We start from the raw sequence: 18,043 nt of genomic DNA, 5'->3' as shown, positions 1-18,043 counted from the left end.
ATTAGAGTGCCTCTGACAGCCGCTCTAACTAAAGTGCCTGCAGCATCTTGTGTGTCAGTGTCCTCACACATCAAAATGGCGAGTGGGGTGCTTTAACTAAAGCTCATCAAATTAACTTTAGATAAAGCACCCCCATTGCCATTTTGAAGCATGGAGCTGCTGATACATAAGATGAGGAGGCTGGCTGGAGTGCACTAATTAGTACATCCCAGCAGACTTGATTAACTGAGTCTTCTCTGATGTACTGTAATTACAGCACATTGGAGCAGCCTCCATGCATGTCTACAAGCACCCTATTAGATTAGATTTTCACATCCTCCTGTTTCAGAAGAGGTCACGTTATCAGGTTTCTGAAGCCGATTGAGATCTATACCTATCAGACAAAAGAGAAGAATGGCGAAAAACAAAAACAGCCAACTCGTCAGAACTGTTTGATCAGAATTGAATGTCATGTATTGGAAGATAATTATCTCCTTCTTGAGCTATTTGCTATGTACAAGCAAGAAAATGAGTCAGCCCTGCCATGCATACCTAACTTCAGGGTTGGGGGATTTTTCAGGTGTTCAGGCTGACTCCACTTTCCTAGGGGGCTGCACTGGTGCAACTGTTTTTGTGTTTGAAGGCAACAGAAACAAAAGTAACATCAAGTAGACATGAGGTGGCCAGGCCATGGCACAGGTGCCACAAGTGGCACAGGCAACCTGTGTGTGGGACATGTGGCAGACTGGGGAGAGAACAGGCAGCACAGCAGCAGACAGGGCAGGAAGCAGAAAACAGCACGAAAAAGAGCAGGGAGCACTGGGTAGGGAGCAGGAGAGAGCACAGCAGATCAGGCAGAGGAAGGGGATTGAAGTGATACTTGGGGAGGGCACAGGACTTAATTTGTGGCATGTCTGCTAATGAGGTATAGTCTACCCTACTGAGGTAGACTCTAGGAAGAGCCAAGGTAAAGCTGATGGAAACAACAAGAGGCTTGAGGTCTCGGATTTGCACATTATCCTGATATTTCTACTTATTTAAGCTGAACAGTATTTGATGCTGATTGTTTTTAAATAAGCAAGAAAAAGAAGGTGGGGAGATGGAGGCAAGAGACCTGCCAGATTTAGGAAGTGCTGCAAAAACTTCCTCTTTGAGAATGTCTGCCCATTATAAGTGACGCTTGCAATTCTGTCCCAGAACTACCAGACAACCAGAAGACCTGGTACCTATCAAATGTGCAAGCACAATAGGAGGGGAAAGAAAGAGTCTTAACAAACTGAACTGTCCTTCCCACCAATTAAAATTATGCAATTAAAGCAAGGCCTCCTACATAGACAGTTCAGACTGCACATAGGATGACCTGCCAGAGGTGCCACATGGTCCACAAAGGATTTTACTGATTATTTGATGTGGAATGGATTCACCAGTAATAAACCTGAAGATAGATTAATAGAGGGCAAGCTTATGCTCCAGGATTGCTCATTGTGTGCAGCTGTTTATTGATTTATTACCCTGTTGAAGTCCCATTGCCCATTCAACTTGCATCACCGCGTTAAAACCCCATAAATAAATGATAAAACAAAAACCTCAGAATCCCAGCAAAAGCAATAAACATAGACATGCCCCCCACACAGCAACGATTTCCAAGTAGATTTTGGCATTAACATTAACATTGGTATGTCAAGGACCTTACTGAAACCAAACATGTCCTGGGTTAGACTCCCCTCCTGTGCTTGTCCATTGAAGACCAATGAGTTACACAGAAGATGACCTGTTCTATATAGAAGTTGGTGACTTGCCCCCAACACATGCTGTAAAATCCAGGCACCTTTTTAGGATCATAGAAGCTGCTCTAGAGTATGGTCAAAATTATGTTCAGAAACTCCCCTGAGCTGCTGACACTATAAATTCCTAATAATAAATTATTATTAAAGCAGCAACCTAAGTCCTGAGGATTAGGCCTATAACACTGGGTACTGTGTAGAGATAAGCAAAGAGACAGTGATTGCATAGAAAGAGTAACTTTTCCACCTGAGGCTCCACAGAGAGTCTTAGAAAGACATAACCGTGAGCAGGTGTGTGACCTGCATGCTGAAGTCAGATCTTATCATTGCGAAAGTGCCAGGGTTTCATTAAATAAGCAAGTGGGAGAAGCCTTGTTGGTACTTTCGGTCTAAAAGGAGGCAGCTCCAGCCACACCAGCCTGTCCCCCAGCACCTTGCAGTCATGCTGAGGTCAGTATCAAGTTGGCTACAGAGCATCCCATTCCCCTGCCAGCTGCACAGCACCTGCAGCACCACTGTGGGGTCAGTGCTGGCTCTGAGGAAGGAGCACCACCTACCAGTACCAGCCAGTTCTTCTCATACCAGTACCAACCAGCATGGCATTCCTGGGGACTATGAAGCACTAGGTCAGTTCTGTAGCATCACTGATGTGTGTACACCATGCAGAGTTACTGAGGATACTGCAGGGAGCCCTGTGTGGCGCATCTCTCCTGAAACCTTCCAGGAATAAAGGCTGCAGCACTCCTGGTGGTTGCTTAGTTGTGTCTTACAATGAACCCCAGTACATGAGGACTGGTAATTGTCTGGCCCATTTCCACACTGTGCCAGTGCTATGCACACAAATGAGCTATGCCAAGGCTATCAAGCACCTTAGGTCTTGTGGGGCTCCCTGACGGCTTGAGAATTTGGGACTGGGGTGAGCAGGGGCAGGGCCTGGCTTCAAAGTCCCACCTTCAGAGTCCTGATGGGCCTACATGTTGTTGGGGGAAGCGGGGCAAAGGCAGCAATGGTTGCTCTAAACCTCACATCACCTTTTGCCTTGTCACTGCCACTTGTTCCGCCATCACCATCCATTTGGATCAAACCCAGGAGGCTCCTTGCAGTCTGGATCTGGCTCGGGCACAAGTGAATTTGACACCCCAGGCTGTACAATACTGCTCTTAATGGGGACAAGCAGTCCAGGGTGAAGCCTACATTTACCCTGACTCCTATTTTCTCTCTTCCAGGCCCATGCTCCCAGTCCTCTCTTGTTTGCCGCTTGACTGTAGGTGTCCTGAGTGCCGTCTTGCTGGTGCAAGGGGTAATGCTAGTGGTCCTGCAGATGAGTAAGTGTATAAAATAGCCCTGGGCCTCAACAGCCTGAGAGCAGGAGATGGGAGGTCTTAAGCAGAGGAGGTTGGATTCTGGTCCCTGTGACACTGGCATAAGGGTGGAGTAATCCCTCAGGGGAGGATGGAGTTACTCTAGCTAGGCACCAACATAAACCAAAGCTCAGTCTTGCCTGTTGCATACCTGCAGGCTCCTTGGGGTAACCTAAGCTGCTTCACCTGAACTATGCTCCCCAGTTACAGAAAGACAGGTACTCAAAGATCGTTACAGACTTGCCTGCTCTGGGAAATACAGATACTCTGGGTGTGACATTCTGAGTACAGCATGCAAAGAAGGTGCTAAACCACGCCAGAGAAGGGCCCATATGTTATGTAAATAGCTTTAAGCTGTGAGCACAGCTGCCCCGCACGCACCTCAGCCCCTGCAACAATCACATTGTATACCATTTTCCCACTGTCTTTGTAGTCCCTCTCTTGCTTACAGAGTGCCCGATTCTGCTCTCTCAGATCTGAGTAACTCTTCTGATATCGGTGCGGTCAAAGCAAGGGGTAACAGTAAGAACTGCAAGTTCACAATGCCCTTGTGGTATTACATTTCCTGCCTTAATCACAGTCCTTGCTTTCTGCACAGTAGTCACCTTCTGCCAGAGGGTGGCTCCATGCCAGCAAGCAGGTGTGTGATCTCTGAACTATCCAGGCTGCCATGTGCCCTGAGATCTTACAGAGGGGACAGTGAAAGAGCAAAGCCATTGTCATGATTCTTTACAGGTGACTCCTGTCCGCGGTGCCCCGAGCTGTGGATGGGCTACGGGGACAGCTGCTACCTCTTCTCCAAGGAGAGAAAGGACTGGAATTCCAGCCAGGAGTCCTGTGCTGCAGAGAGCGCTCGTCTCCTGGTGATCAGCAACACCCAGGAAATGGTTAGCATGACAAGGCTTTTGCATTGCTTTGCAAATGTCTCTGCAGTCTGACCACCCCGGGGTGCTGTTGTGTCACTTTAAGGCAAAGAAAAGTCTTAAATATAAGGATAGTTCCACACTAGGCTACCTTTAGGGCCCCATTACATATTAATTTTAGGTGGCTCCTGGGACTTTCAACTCCTGGATTGTCCACACATTAATACCTGAAACTAGTTTTAAGCATACTTTAGACATCTTAAAGTTATGCCACTCCAGGGCAGGTTTATCTCTGATCCATGTTATCCAACTCATGTTCCATTAATGTTCAGCCACTCCCCTCAGATGAGCTACCCAAGCTGCAGTCCTCCAGCATCCCAAGATGCAGTGTCCCCTCTGCAACCCTCTTGTTCTGTCTAGACAAACTTTCCATGCCCTAAACTCTGCTGCCCAGGGGATGGTTTTGGTACCAAGCCAACTCCCTGTCCTGCCCCAGAGGAGTGATTTTCCCACACACAGGGCTGCAACCCCATTCAAACAGCCTACAAAGCACATGCCACCTGGCCAGGTATCAGGGCATGGACAGGTCTAGGAGTGGATCCGGGGGAGGTGTCAGGGAGGAACACGGTAAGGGGCCAGATTGGGTCCCCATGAGCTGTGGCTTCCTTCCTGGGGCAGGGGCGGTAGCTCCCCCAGAAGTGCCTTCCCTCATTACTCCTACCTCGCAGCCATCCGAGGAAGCATGACCAGCACCCCCTACACCCCAATTCCAAATCCTAATTCATTTAAACATGAGACTTTCTTTAATTTATTTATTTCTTTTAAAATGATTATTTCTTCTTTACTTTTTATTTTATCCTTTAGGGGCCGACTTTATTTTACCACCCTTCCCCCATGCCCATTTCCTTTCATTACCCATCTCCATTATACTAAATCTCCGCCTCCCAGCTATATGTTCCCACCCCCTCCAACCCATCTCTCAGACTGCCCACCTAGAGCAGGGATAGAAACCTGTCCTGGCTCAGCAGCCCTGTAGTGGCAACTCACACCTGTAGTCCTAATCAGGCCTCTGCTTGCCAGCCCTCTAGGGCAGGGGTGGGCAAAATGTGGCCCACAGGCCAGATGCAGCCTGCCAAGCTAATTTAGAAAATTATTATTTATCTGCCCCTGGCTGCCTGTCATGCAGCCCTCGATAGCTTGCCAAAACTCAGTAAGTGGCCCTCTGCCTGAAATAATTGCCCACCTCTTCTCTATGGGCAAGTCACAGCTGTGCAGGTGGGGGATAGGGAGAGAATGTTTTGAGCCTTACAGTGTGACTGCTGCAAGCCTTAGCTAGCACTAACACTAAGCAACATTTGAGCAACTCAAAATGCAACGTCTAACAAGGCCCTTGCAGTTTACATGCAAGTGGCTCCCGAATGGAGGGCTGGGGGACACATGGATGATGAGGAAAAGACCTTAAAAAAGAAGCAGGGAAGAACATCACACAGTTGACTTGTGTCTCATCCCTCCCATTCAACCCCAGCAAAGCTGAAGCATAGGATCCTGAGCAGGAGGTTGGATGAGAGGGTCCCCGTGGGAGTCAGTGACAGTATCCCTGTTACACTGCAGTCTTTATGCTAAACTGTTCCCCAGCTTTGGCGGTGACATTTCATGCTACCTTGGCAAAGCTAAACGTTCTTCTCCCTCCTCAGCCGCTGCTGCTTGGACATACATGGATCTTTGTGCATTGCTAATGACATCCTTATAAACGCACCGTGCTACTAATGCCTTGGGAGGTGATTCAAAGCAGGGAATGACAGAGCCCTGGCTGCAGGAGAGCCAGAGGGATAGGGGCATTTCATTAGAAACAGCAGGACAAATTCAGTCTGGGGGTGTCACTACTTTACTTAGGAGCTGAATTAGTAATGAACAGAAGTGAAATGTCGCATAAAAGGAAGTGAAAGGTGAAAATGTACAAGGGGAAAGTTTTTATACTTTAGTGAAACCTCACTTGTGCCCTGCAGCCCTCTGCTATTCCCTGGGTTCCCTACACAGCTCCAGCTCTGCTGAGGCCTTTCACTTTTGCTATCCCAGTGCTACTGTCCCCAAACAGGTTTTTCAGGGCCCCTCAGACAGTCAGATTTTGCTGAAGAGCTCTAAATGTAGGGCTGTATTTTGGAGACTTTGTAAGGTGTGCAGTACCCCGAGTTTACCTTGGGCATGTCTACAAGTCCTCCCCATTGATCTTAAGACTGCCTCTGAGAAGTCAGGCCCCTCTCATTCCTCTTGTGCATGTGCTGCTTGCAAAAAAAGGTCATTTACTTACAGTTGGCGGAAATCCCAGAGATGCACTCAGGGTCTTAGTCTTGGGAGCTCCCCGGTCATGGTTCTGAAAGTGGGTGATGGCATTTTTCAACAAGTGGCATGTGTGAAGCAGAAGTGACAGGGCAGGGTTGCCCACTAATCCCCAAATTAAAGAGGGCATGGTTGTTTTATTCATGACAGTTATTGTGGCAAAGGGGTGGGCAGGCTCCAGTGTCCTGGAAACATCCTGTGCAATATTGAACTGGGACACCTCAAAGCCTGGGTGTTTCTCTTGAACACCATAAACACTATGTGCCTCAGGACAGGCCCAGCTGAGCCAAGCTGCCTGTCAGCCAGTACCCATGGGGAACAGTCCAGCTTTGGGCAGGGACTTGGACTAGGTGGCCTCCTGAGGTCCCTTCCAAGCCTAATTTTCTATGATTCCATGATCCCCTCTGCTTCCTGCTGTAGAACCCTTAGGGACAAGGATTTGGGGAGCACATGGGAGGGAGAACAGGAAGGAGACAAGCCGTCAGTGCTTCCCCAGGGAAGAACAGGCAGTGTTCACTGTGGTATTTCCTGCCCTGATCGCTCAGCAAGAATTCAGTTTTTAAGCTGATTTCTATGCATCTCCTTTGCATCTCTTCTCTCTCTCCTAGAACCTGTTCAAGATGATCCCCAGAGAACAGTCCTGGATTGGACTGAGGAACACCACCCGCTCTGGCTGGGTCTGGGCAGACAGCTCAGGACTCAGTGAGATAAAGTGAGTTCTCTAAGTCAGATCATCTGATAATAATACACTGTTGGCTCCATCTTTACTCAGGCAGAACTCCTTGGGAAGTCAGCAGGCCAGAGCCTGAGAGCTTTACTCACTGTTGAATTCTACTTTGTGCCCATAGGCATGAATTCAGGCAAATTCCACTGGGTCCATTCAGCTCTCTCTCCAGGGCAGGTGGTCTGCTGAAGCCCACTCCTCCTTTCATGCATACATTCCCACCCTCCCCCTACTAGGGATCCAGGAAGAAGGAAGGTGAGCCATTCTGCTCCCCCTTGGATACCCTTAACATGGGGTTGAATTGAACCCACAGTGTTCTGTTCTGATACGTCTGGTGGGGAAAGCAGACTGGCTAGATATTAGCAAGCTCTGCTTCTCTTGTATCTCAGAATCCTTTACTAAGCAGCTGAGGACTCATCTAAAATGTGTCTCTTGCTTGGCAGCAAGACCCACATTTTTATTCCCCTCCCTTCCCAAGAGTTGCTGAGGACAAGAGACTGTTGAAAATGCCCTGTAAAGTAGGCACACTTTCTGTAATTGGGAACTGACTGTTCTGTCTAAACTAATCTGTCCCTTCACATCTCTAAGGTTTCCTGGTCTACTCACCTTCCGGGGAAAAAGCTGCCATCTTACCATGATAAACATGACAGTGTGCTTAACCTGCATGACTTTACAGTTAGGGCTGTGAGGCTCTGGAATGGGCTCCCAAGCGAGGTGGTGCTCTCTCCTACCATGGGGACCTTCAAGAGAAGGCTGGACAGATATTTGCCTTCAGCGATATGACCCTGGCACCCATTCCTGCCCGGGGGAGGGGGTCAGACCTAATGATCTGTTTAGGTCCCTTCTGACCCTAAGCACTATGATACTATAATACTATGACTATTGATGTTATGAGGAGCTAAACTGGCTTCCACATCATTTCTGTCTTCAGCTCCAATATCAGGTTCAGCTCTCCTCCTCTGGCCTAGTTCATGCTGCAAAACTTTGAGTGTACTTTATGGCTCTCTGTACCAGCAGCACCCTCCACTCCAACAACAGAACAACTCCACCTCTGCCAAGCTGAGTAAGAGCTCTGCTGCTACCTGACAGCTGGCAGAAGCCTCATGAAGACACTCCCACCCCTTCAGCTGGCTGCCACAATCCACTCAGCAGTTGGTGCCTTCCCAGGGAATCGCTTGTGTCCTGTGAGCTGTAGCAGAGCTGTGGCGCTTCCAGAAGCATGCATGGATGTGCTCTGAAAATTTGGTGGTGATGGCTGCTGCCAGAAATCATGGCGTTAGAGGCTGTGGCTTGCAGACATGGCCTTTCACTGGTACAAGGTCTGGACCTGTGAGTTTCAAATCAAGCCTTACGCTTCAGACTGGGGGCTCTTGATACCCAGGTTGCACAAATATTGGAGGCATCCAGTATTCAAAGCAATAGAGAATGAGAGCCTTGGCTAAGTCTTTACTCAGGCAAAATTCAACATTTCACTGGAATATGGGCATCAGCGTTTGGCCCCTGTTAATGCTTTCTCATTCTCTGGCACTCCAAGTAAGGAGTTACCCAGACACCCCAAACCTCATTTCTATTTGCCCCTCACCATTGCACTGGCAGAGGCAGGGTGAGAACATTCTGACCTCCAGTCTCTACCACACGGCTGGTTTCCCTCTTTGAATCCAACTCTCCACCCTACGACCTTTCAGCAGATGGAAACTGTCACCCACCAAGGCTCTCCTGTCTCTGCCACTCTAATGGGGACCCAGATGCCATTGATGTGAGAACACATGCAGGTCAAGCTGTACACAATGGTGCCTGGTCTAGCATAAACATGACTTTCACAATGATAATGGGGCCATAGGGGATTATACTAAAGACATAGTTTCACTTCATGCCCATTTCTGATTCCATACCAGCTGCTGAATAGAAGCTATTCATTTTCTCTCTTTCCTTCCCATCATAAGCAGAGAGAGAGAGAGAGTTTTTTCTTATCTCTAATTGTGAATCTCTCCCTACTCCTCCTGTGTCTCTTTTTTTAGGGTCATATCCAACAGCCCTGTGCAGCACTGTGGAGTCCTGATGAATGGTGTCTTTCAAGCCTCCAGCTGTTCAGTTTCTATGCAATGGATCTGTGAGAAGTCCCTCAAGTGAACTCCTACTTCACTTTGCCACACAGCCACTATTACTTACATTCAGCCAGTGGTGGGGATACTAGCCACCCATTGAGGGCATAATCAGGGCTTGTTCCAGCAGGCAGGGTTAGCTGGGCTGCAAGGGGGATTAGAAGGTATCTTTGCTACATATGAGATCACAATCTCATTCCTGGCCTTTCAGTTTTCTGAGGTTTTCTGCAGGGGCAAGGCCAATTGACCTTGATGATGAGGGGTCACTAGTGCCATGCAGAGAGCCTGGATCCATTTCCCCTCCTTATCTCTTGGCGTGGAGTTTTTTTGGTTTACCATGGAGGTCCCCCACATTTGAGTCTTCATCTCAGTCATTCCACTCTGCTCCCTGTACTAGTGCTATAAGTGACAGAGGCTTATCCCTGTGCCCCTAATTCTGAGATTTCTACATTGCTAAGCAGAACACATTTCCGCTCCCTTTTCTGATTTCTGTGGGACCTGGACAAGTGCAGAAGCTAAGCCACCAACCTCCAGTGATTTGTCCTATACCTGCTGGATTTAAACTGGCTTCCATTCCAGTGTCAGGCTCTGATCTGTGTGCCAGAGTAAGATGTGCTGTGACAGGGCAGAGCAAAATGGAATGAGAAGACAGCTTTGGCATAATCTCAGGAATTAAATTTCCCCCATTTCAATAAATTTGTGGCTTGTGTCTGTGTTGTGGCTGCCCTCTACTGGCATGGATCAGAACTGCTCAGCAATGGGTATCAGAGACCTCCCTTAGCATGTGTAGGGCATGGACACTTTGGGCTCCTGTACACATCATAGGATTTAATCCTCATTAAATTAAATAGGTTTATAATATTTTAAATTGTTTGTTTTAGAGCATCGCATTAGTGTTTCCACATGCTAGGCTTCTGAATAACTTAAGTCCAGTGTGCAAGTCCCTGTAAATTCCAGCAGGGGAGAGCTGCATACCAATCTACCCAGTTGCTGTCTTCCCTACTGAATTACAGCAGGGGGCACATATAAACCAGTAATACACCACTAATCCTCTCCCTCCTCACTCCCAAAACCCCTCTCCTTAACACCCCTCTGCCAAACGACAGACACCCCGAAACCATGTGAACTCCCACCACTCCCACATCCCCTTCCACTCCCCCATACCTCCTTAAAGGACTTGTCTTATCCCTCAAGTGAGGATCCCCACAATAACCCATAGTCATCACAACCCCACAACATCCACCCCCAAACCCACCCAGAGGGAGAGGGGACATTTCAACTTTCCGCACTTGCCCAAAAAGATGCCCTGCCACTGGTACCACCCTAGGCTCTGGTCTCCAGCAGACATCCTGTGGCAGGGACCCCCACACCAAGCTGTGTGCATCATCCCCTTCCTGTTTGTGAATGACCGGTCCTCGCCCAAGGGAGATTGCACAGGGATGTGTGTGTTTTCTAAAGCCCCCATGCAGTTAGGTAACCCCATGGCACTGAAGCCATCAATAACTTCCTGGGGTTACCGAGGAAAATAAAGTTGTTCATCGTGATGTTGTGCAGCAGCTGGCATACCTTGCAAGTTGCCAGCCTGGCTGTGCAGGGAGCCACACTAAACTGGTTCACGATGTAGTGGAGGTTGGACTGGGTGGCCAGTTTCATGATAGCCATAGCCACCCTCTTGTCTGACCCCCAGCATCAAAATGATGTGAGTAAAAGTCTCCCTGGTCATTTGGAACATCTTGAGCCACTGTTGATCATTTCAAGTGATTTGTACGATTCGCTCCCACCAGTCTAAGCTGCTCACGTGGACCCAGACCCTGCAGTTGCTGCTCCTGAGGGTGATCCACAGAGCCCTGTCAGCATCCACTTCTGTGCCTGCCTCTCAGCTATCCCACTCCACCCAAGCTTTAAGTGCCTTTTTTCGTGAAGCATGTCCACATGCAGGCATCTCATCGCAAGCACTGTCAAGTGGGAACATAGCATATGCTGGCCTCATTGGCTGTGGCTCTATTCTAGGCAGCAAGTCCAAGGCCAGCAGCAGAATATTTAACAACGGTTCCTCTTCCTCATCCTCCTCACCCATTTCATTCAGATCCTTTATTTTGGCCTCCTCACTCATTTTGTCATCATTTTCCATGTCCATGACCTCACACATTTCATCTGGAATCTCCATTTGGTCCTCTTCACTCATTCTGTCTGTATTCCACGAAGCCAAGTTGTTTGCACATATGCAGCAGGGCCACTTCTCAGCACACAGCACCACCATCAAGGTTCGCAGGGGGGTGGAGGTGTTGGGGGGAGGGTCTGAATAGTAATATGAGCTGAATACAGTTAATTAGCATTGCAAGTGACCTCCTATCTGCATGTCAATCATTCCCCTGGTCAGGTATGCGTGTGCTGTGCATTGACACAGCATAGCCTTCTCCCTTTACCATGGTGGGTGGGTGTGGGGAAGGTGATGTGCTGCCCGTCCACTCTGAACTCAAATATGGGGTTTAAGATGACTCCTGGAACCCGTTTATGCACCCTGGGTGCAAGATACTGGCTTTTACTGGATCAATGAATAGGCACATCCAAGAAGTATCTACCCAAAAAAGGGTAGATCGTTCTTGGGCATTCCTACTCATTCTCGGGTTAAAGAAACATCTCCCCAGAAAACAGCCCTGCCCTACTACAGCACTGTCTTGAAAAAAACATCTAAAGAAACAGCCTTGCCCTGCACTAGCCTAGCTTTGAAAGAAGTATGTCTCCCCAGAAAAGAGCCTGGGCCTGTAAGAATCCTTGTTTGAAAACAACATATCCCCAGAAAAGAGCCTTCCCCTGCACTACCCAAGGTTTGAAACAGGCGTGTGTGATAGACAGCGCTATGTCTCAATAGCTACCATTAGCACATCTCAAGGAACTACAGCAGGTGTAAGGGTGCTACAATCATCAGCCTCTCTCCCAAAAAGTGTCCCTCCATACTTGACCCCCACACAGTTTTGGCATGTGGCTTCATTAGCAGACATGCTGCATTCATAGAATCATAGCATCACTGAGTCGGAAAGGACCTAGACAGATCATCGAGTCCGACCCCTGCCATGGGCAGGAAGGAGTACTGGGGGTGGGAGGGGTCATAAGACCCCAGCCAGGTGCCTGTCCAGTCTCCTCTTGAAGATTTCCAGGGAAGGTGAGAGCACCACCTCTCTGGGAAGGCGATTCCAGGCTCTGGCCACCCTTACTGTGAAGTAGTTCTCCCTAATATCTAACTTAAACCTATCCTCCATTAGCTTGTGGCCATTGTTCCTGGTGACTCCAAGGGGGGCCCTGGTGAACAGACTTTCCCCAAGTCCCTGCTGGTGGCCCCTGATAAGGCTGTAGACAGCCACAAGATTTCCCCTCAGTCTCTTCTTGTGGAGACTGAAGAGATTCAGGTCCCTCAGCCTCTTCTTATAGGGCTGGCCACAGAGGCCCCCAACCATATGAGTGGCCTCTTCTGGACCCTCTCCAGGTTCTCCACGTGCGGTGCCCAGAACTGGACGCAGTACTCCAGCTGCGGCCTGACCAGCACCGCATAGAGGGGGAGCAAGACCTCTCTGGACCTGTTAGCGATGCCCATGTTGGTGCAGGACAGGGTGCAGTTGGTTCTGCCTATTGCTTCATTGCATTGGAGACTCATATTCATCCTGGAGTTAATCATGACTCCAAGATCTCTCTCTGCCTCTGTGCTGCCGAGAGGGTCAGCCCTTAACCTATAACCATAATGCTAGTTCCCTCTCCCCAGGTGCAGCATGCACTTGTCCTTGTTGAACCGCATCCTGTTCAGATCCACTCACTTCTCCAACCTATCCAGGTCTGCCTGGATGCAGTCCCTGCCTGCCAGTGTATTCACTTTGCCCCACAGCTTGGTGTCATCAGTGAACTTGAACAGGGTGCTCTCCACACCCTCGTCCAGGTCACTAATGAAGATGTTGAACAGCACCAGCCCTAGGACCGAGCCCTGGGGAACTGTGCTGCTCACACCCCCCACAGGTCGACATTGACCCGTCCACCACCACCCTCTGGGTTCACCCCTGCAGCCAGTTTGCCACCCATGTGACTGTGCATTCATCAGTGCCACAGTCCCTCAGCTTACCCATCAGAATTGGGTGGGACACTGTGTCCAAGAAGACGACATTGACTTCCTCCTTCACATCTAAGCTCTTTGTTACCTGGTCATAGAAAGAGACCAGGTTAGTCAGGCAGGATCAGCCTGGCACGAACCCATGCTGGTGACCCCTCAACATCACTTCTCCTGCAGGGCTCTCACAAACATGGACCTTGATAATTTTTTCAAAGACCTTCCCCAGGATAGAAGTGAGGCTGACTGGCCTGTAGTTGCCAGGCTCTTCCTTCCTCCCCTTCTTGAAAATAGGGACCACATTGGCCCTTTTGCAGTCCTCAGGGACTTGGCCCGAGCACCAGGAGTCCTCAAACAGCCGTGCCAATGGCTCCGCAATGACACCAGCCAATTCCCTCAGCACCTGCAGATGAAGGTTATCCGGGCCCACCGACTTGGACACATCTAAGCCCTCCAGGTAATCCTTAACTAGGTCTGAACTAACAGTCAGAGGACTCGCATCCTTCCTGGGCCTCTCTATGCTATCACCCGAGAGCATCCCAGTGTCAGCAGACAGGAACACGGAGACAAAGAACTTGTTGAAGAGTTCTGCCTTCTCTCGCGTGTCCGTCACCAACTGCCCTGCCCTGCCCTGCCCCATAGGGGTCCAATGTTACCCCAAGACTTCTTCTTGCTACCTATATACTTGAAGAAGGACTTTTTGTTATCCTTAATCCCAGAAACTAATCTTAGCTCCAGTGCTGCTTTAGCCTCCCTTACCAAATCCCTACAAGCTGGGGTCAGGGAGGTGTACTCCTCCTTTGTCCCGGCCCCCTGCTTCCACTGCCAGTACGCTTTCTTCTTTGCCCTCAGGCCAGCCTGGATATTTGTGCTCAGCCATGAACATTTCTTGGATCCTTTTCCCGCCTTCCTGCGCAGAGGAATTGCATCCTGCTGTGCCCCAAGGATAGCCTCCTTGAGGAAGGACCACCTTTCCTGGACCCCCATACTAGCTACCCCTTGGGCTCCGAGTGCCTCCCTGACTACTGCCCTGAGCATATCGAAGTTGGCTTTCCTGAAGTCAAGCATTTGCGCTGTGCTAGTTACTCTCCCCATCTTTCTCTGAATAGCAAAATGGATCATTTCATGATCACTGTCCCCTAGCCTCCCTTGTACTAGCACCTCCCCCACCAGGTCATCCCCAGAGGCTAACACCAGATCCAGTATGGTGTTTTTCCTAGCGGGGACGAGTACTTCCTGCACCAGGTGTAGGTCCTGTACGCATGTCAGGAGCCTTCGTGAGTGGCTAGACCTGGCTGACTGCTCCTCCCAGTTGATGTCAGGGTAATTCATATCCCCCATGACCACAATATCCTTTGCACGCACAGCTTCCCCCAGCTGCCTGGAGAATTCCAGATCATCCAGCATTCATAGTGCTGAATGAGCATTGTAGCCTCCTACGCCCCCCTCTTCTCCCCTAACCTGTTAGAACAAGTTTTGTACCCCCTCTCACTGCTCCCATATATAATTCCATTTTTTCTTTCATTCATTGCAAAAAAAGTTGTGGGTCTGGCAGTCAAGGACACAGTGTCCTTGATTTGGTGGTACAGCGAGGCTAGGGGCAGTTTGGCCGGTAGGAAGAGCAGCCAGGTACAGACACTTGGGTGTGACTGTCTTTGGGACATTATGGGACATTATTGAACTATCTGAACAGACATTGGGAATGGATTTCGGCCAGGCTATGCCTATCACCTTTCCCTTGTTTATAAATGGTGCTTGATCACATTGCCCTGACTGCCGGTTCTGAGACACAGTTGACACCTTCAGTTATGAGTACGTGGAATTTTCAAAAAGTTTCATTCAAGACATGTCTATATAACAGCCCTGCCAAGTTTGTTGGAGGAAGATCAAAGCCCTGAGATGTGCGTTTCATTGGGCCAAGGATGAGAACTCTCATTCTGGGGCAGGACTCACAATTGTTCCTTTCGATGACCAGCTGTCCATCATTCTCTCCAAAGATGCGGGCGAGGCTTCCTGTTTCTGGTTGCTTGGGATTGGCATTGTCCCTAAGGAAGGAGCCTCAGAGTGTCCTGAGAAGGAAACTGAGCATGTCAGGGCAGTGGGGTGACTGCTCCATGGTGCTGGATGAGAGGGACACCCAAGAAGAGGTGAACCTGATCATGACCCCAGTCTCCCCTCTGATTCTACAGAGTAGAACAGATGATGAGGAGGAGGAAACTACTTTGGATATGGGTACTGCTTCAGAGGTTCATCCAGAGACCCAAAGAACGGTTTCTGTTCCTGAGACACAAGAGTATGTGCAACTGGGGACTTGTAAGTATTGGGGAATGGGCATTATATCCATTTAGGTCACTTTAGTAGGCACTGTTTCAGTGTCTGTGGGTTGGATGTGTTAGTGCATGTAGTGCTGGAGGTGGGTCACTGTCCTCTTGAATGCATGGGAGTTAGGGGAAGGATATTTCACCACACCACAAACAGTTTATTTTCCTTTTCCAGCTACCACAGCCAATGCCACCCAGGGACTTGCCTCCGAACATCGGACCCCAGTTCCACTGGAGGCAGTGATGCTCTAGAGAGAGCATGGTGGAGTCCCAGTGCCAGCAGAGCCAGGTGGACACCACTGTGGTTCAGGGATCAAGAGGCAAAAGACAGGGGGATGTGGGGGGAGGGAACAGCAGGGAAAGAAGTCCAAGTAATGCACTGTACCAAGTACTACACTGTTCCTATGTGTTGCTATTTTTAGCTCCTTTTTCACTAACTTCTCTGTTTTTTGTGTGTGTTCCTTAGTAAGTTCTTGGGTGGAATAAAGCTTCATTTTCTCCTGTCTGTCTGCCTGCTTTATTGGGAAGGAGTAAAAATGCCTGCCTCTGGGTGGGGCGGGGTTGGGGCTTGAAGAAAGAAAACCCAAGCATTCCCTGGCTAGCTGCAGACCCAGAGTGGTAATGAGACTTCAGTGCAATGGTGGGTGGGGCTGAAGGGGAACAAGGGGGAAGACCAGGACTAAACTGTTAACAAGCCCCTCTCAGCTTCTCCTGCTCTTGCTCCTGGGAGAACTAGGAGAGAGAGCTTGGCCTGAGAAGGTGCTAAATGCCCTCTTTGAAATGTGATGTGGCTATGTTACATGCTGCCTTGCTAAGAAAATGGGTAACCCTGAAAGTGGCAATGGCAATCTTTATATGGAAGAGTTGACCTAGGCAATTTTCTTATACATATTGCCTTAGATAATTAACATACTTCTTATATACAGCTTGCGTGTGCAAACTTGAGGTGTTCTGTACCCAAGATGCGTGCTCTCCTCCACATGCAGATGTTGGCTCTGGAGAGCTAACAGATAGAAGCCCTTTGTAACACTTTGCAATATGTCAGATTTTCAAAAAATTAGCAACAATTAACAGATAAATGGTCAGTAAGTATTGCAACACCCTGCCTTTCCTTAGATCCTGGCTTTACCATGCATGGCAGTGCACAGGGACAATGCTAAGTCAACTGGTCAAAAATGGTAGTTAAGAGACTGCTGCAGCACCCCCTCTCCCCATGCTATATCCACTGTGGGCAGTGTATTGTTGGGTGGTGGCCGGCCAAAGGCAATTGCAACTGCCACCCCCAACACTTTCCTCCTGCCCCTGCCATCTGCCCATGCAGGACAACCACTTTGATCCGCTGCTGCATAGCCCTTGGTCTTGGGGGTCATATTGTGAGGGGCTGCAGGACAACTGTTGTGAGGGTTCTGCTGAGCAGTTGCAACCCCCACCAGGGTGCTTTCTGAGGATGCAACCTCGGGATGCCCCCCATCCCCAACATGCCAATGGGCACAGAGCATGCCACTGCTGCATGTGCCCTGGGCCATACACGATGAGCTCTTTGTGCAGGCTGAAGGTTGCCCTAGCCACTATGCCCTGCTGCTGCTGATCTGGCTGGTGCCCCATGCATACCTGCACTCATGGCTCAGGACACTTAGCTATGATGGTGTAGGGAGCAAGCCAGATCTGCCACACAATCTTTACAGAAGACTGGACAGATACATGTCACAGCACTACACAACCCTGACACCCAATACCAAAGATGACATTGCCACAGGAATGCGAGGGGTGCACTTGCTCCTGTCCACTTCTGGGGGAGGAAAAGGGAATGACAAGTAAAATGGAATGTGAACCTTATCATGCCTGTGTGTGTGGTGTGCTACACTGTTGTGAGATGGTGTGACCTAAAGCAACCAGGACAGTGCTGCCATGCTGCTCTACCTTCCCTATAATGAAGCTCAGTGTGTGCATTCATGCATGCATGTTGGGGAGTAAGATGTCCTGTTACTCATAAGGTGGGCAGCTGTGGTTAACAATCCTGCAGGTTCACAGCAGTGAGTCTGGCAAGTGAAATTTGAAGTGCCTATGAAAATATCTTGCATTGCCAATGAAAGGCTCAGCCCTGAAAGTGACAATGCCAATCTTTGGAAAGAGCAATCAACCCAAGGGGAGTGTATTACAGATTCTGGTCACCCATCATTACACCAGTTCTTCCTGTCATTCACATAACTAACATGTTATCTCCAATCCAGTCAGTCATTCATGTGAGCAGGGACCAGTGCCTTGACACATGGGTGACTTGTGCCTAGCTGTTGGTTACACCATGGCCCAAAAGGGACCCTATTGGTGACCCTCCTTGCACACCCAGCAGTCCTCGGACTTATGACACAATTGGTTCCTGAAAACTGCACCTTAAGTCAAAATGTTATAACTCGGAACCAATTTTCTCATAAGAAACAATGTTATGAATGGGGGATTGGTTCCTGAACCAAGGCCTGAT

The 18,043-nt window shown here is 49.1% G+C and overlaps 1 protein-coding gene across 1 annotated transcript in view; it reads left to right on the top strand.

The window, feature by feature from the left end:
- KLRG1 (killer cell lectin like receptor G1) overlaps positions 1–10,031 on the top strand; it is a 14,383-nt gene extending 4,352 nt beyond the window's left edge. The window contains exons 2-5 of the mRNA XM_019543996.1: positions 2,990–3,088; positions 3,860–4,011; positions 6,933–7,036; positions 9,067–10,031. Of these exons, the coding sequence (XP_019399541.1) occupies positions 2,990–3,088; positions 3,860–4,011; positions 6,933–7,036; positions 9,067–9,178 (467 nt within the window). The 3' untranslated portion in view covers positions 9,179–10,031. The remainder of the gene's footprint in view (positions 1–2,989; positions 3,089–3,859; positions 4,012–6,932; positions 7,037–9,066) is intronic.
- Positions 10,032–18,043: the final 8,012 nt, after the last annotated feature.

Source organism: Crocodylus porosus, unplaced genomic scaffold (genome assembly GCF_001723895.1).
Source record: "Crocodylus porosus isolate Cpor-Errol unplaced genomic scaffold, CroPor_comp1, whole genome shotgun sequence".
Taxonomy (NCBI): domain Eukaryota; kingdom Metazoa; phylum Chordata; order Crocodylia; family Crocodylidae; genus Crocodylus; species Crocodylus porosus.
This window is presented reverse-complemented; position numbering and strand designations above follow the sequence as displayed.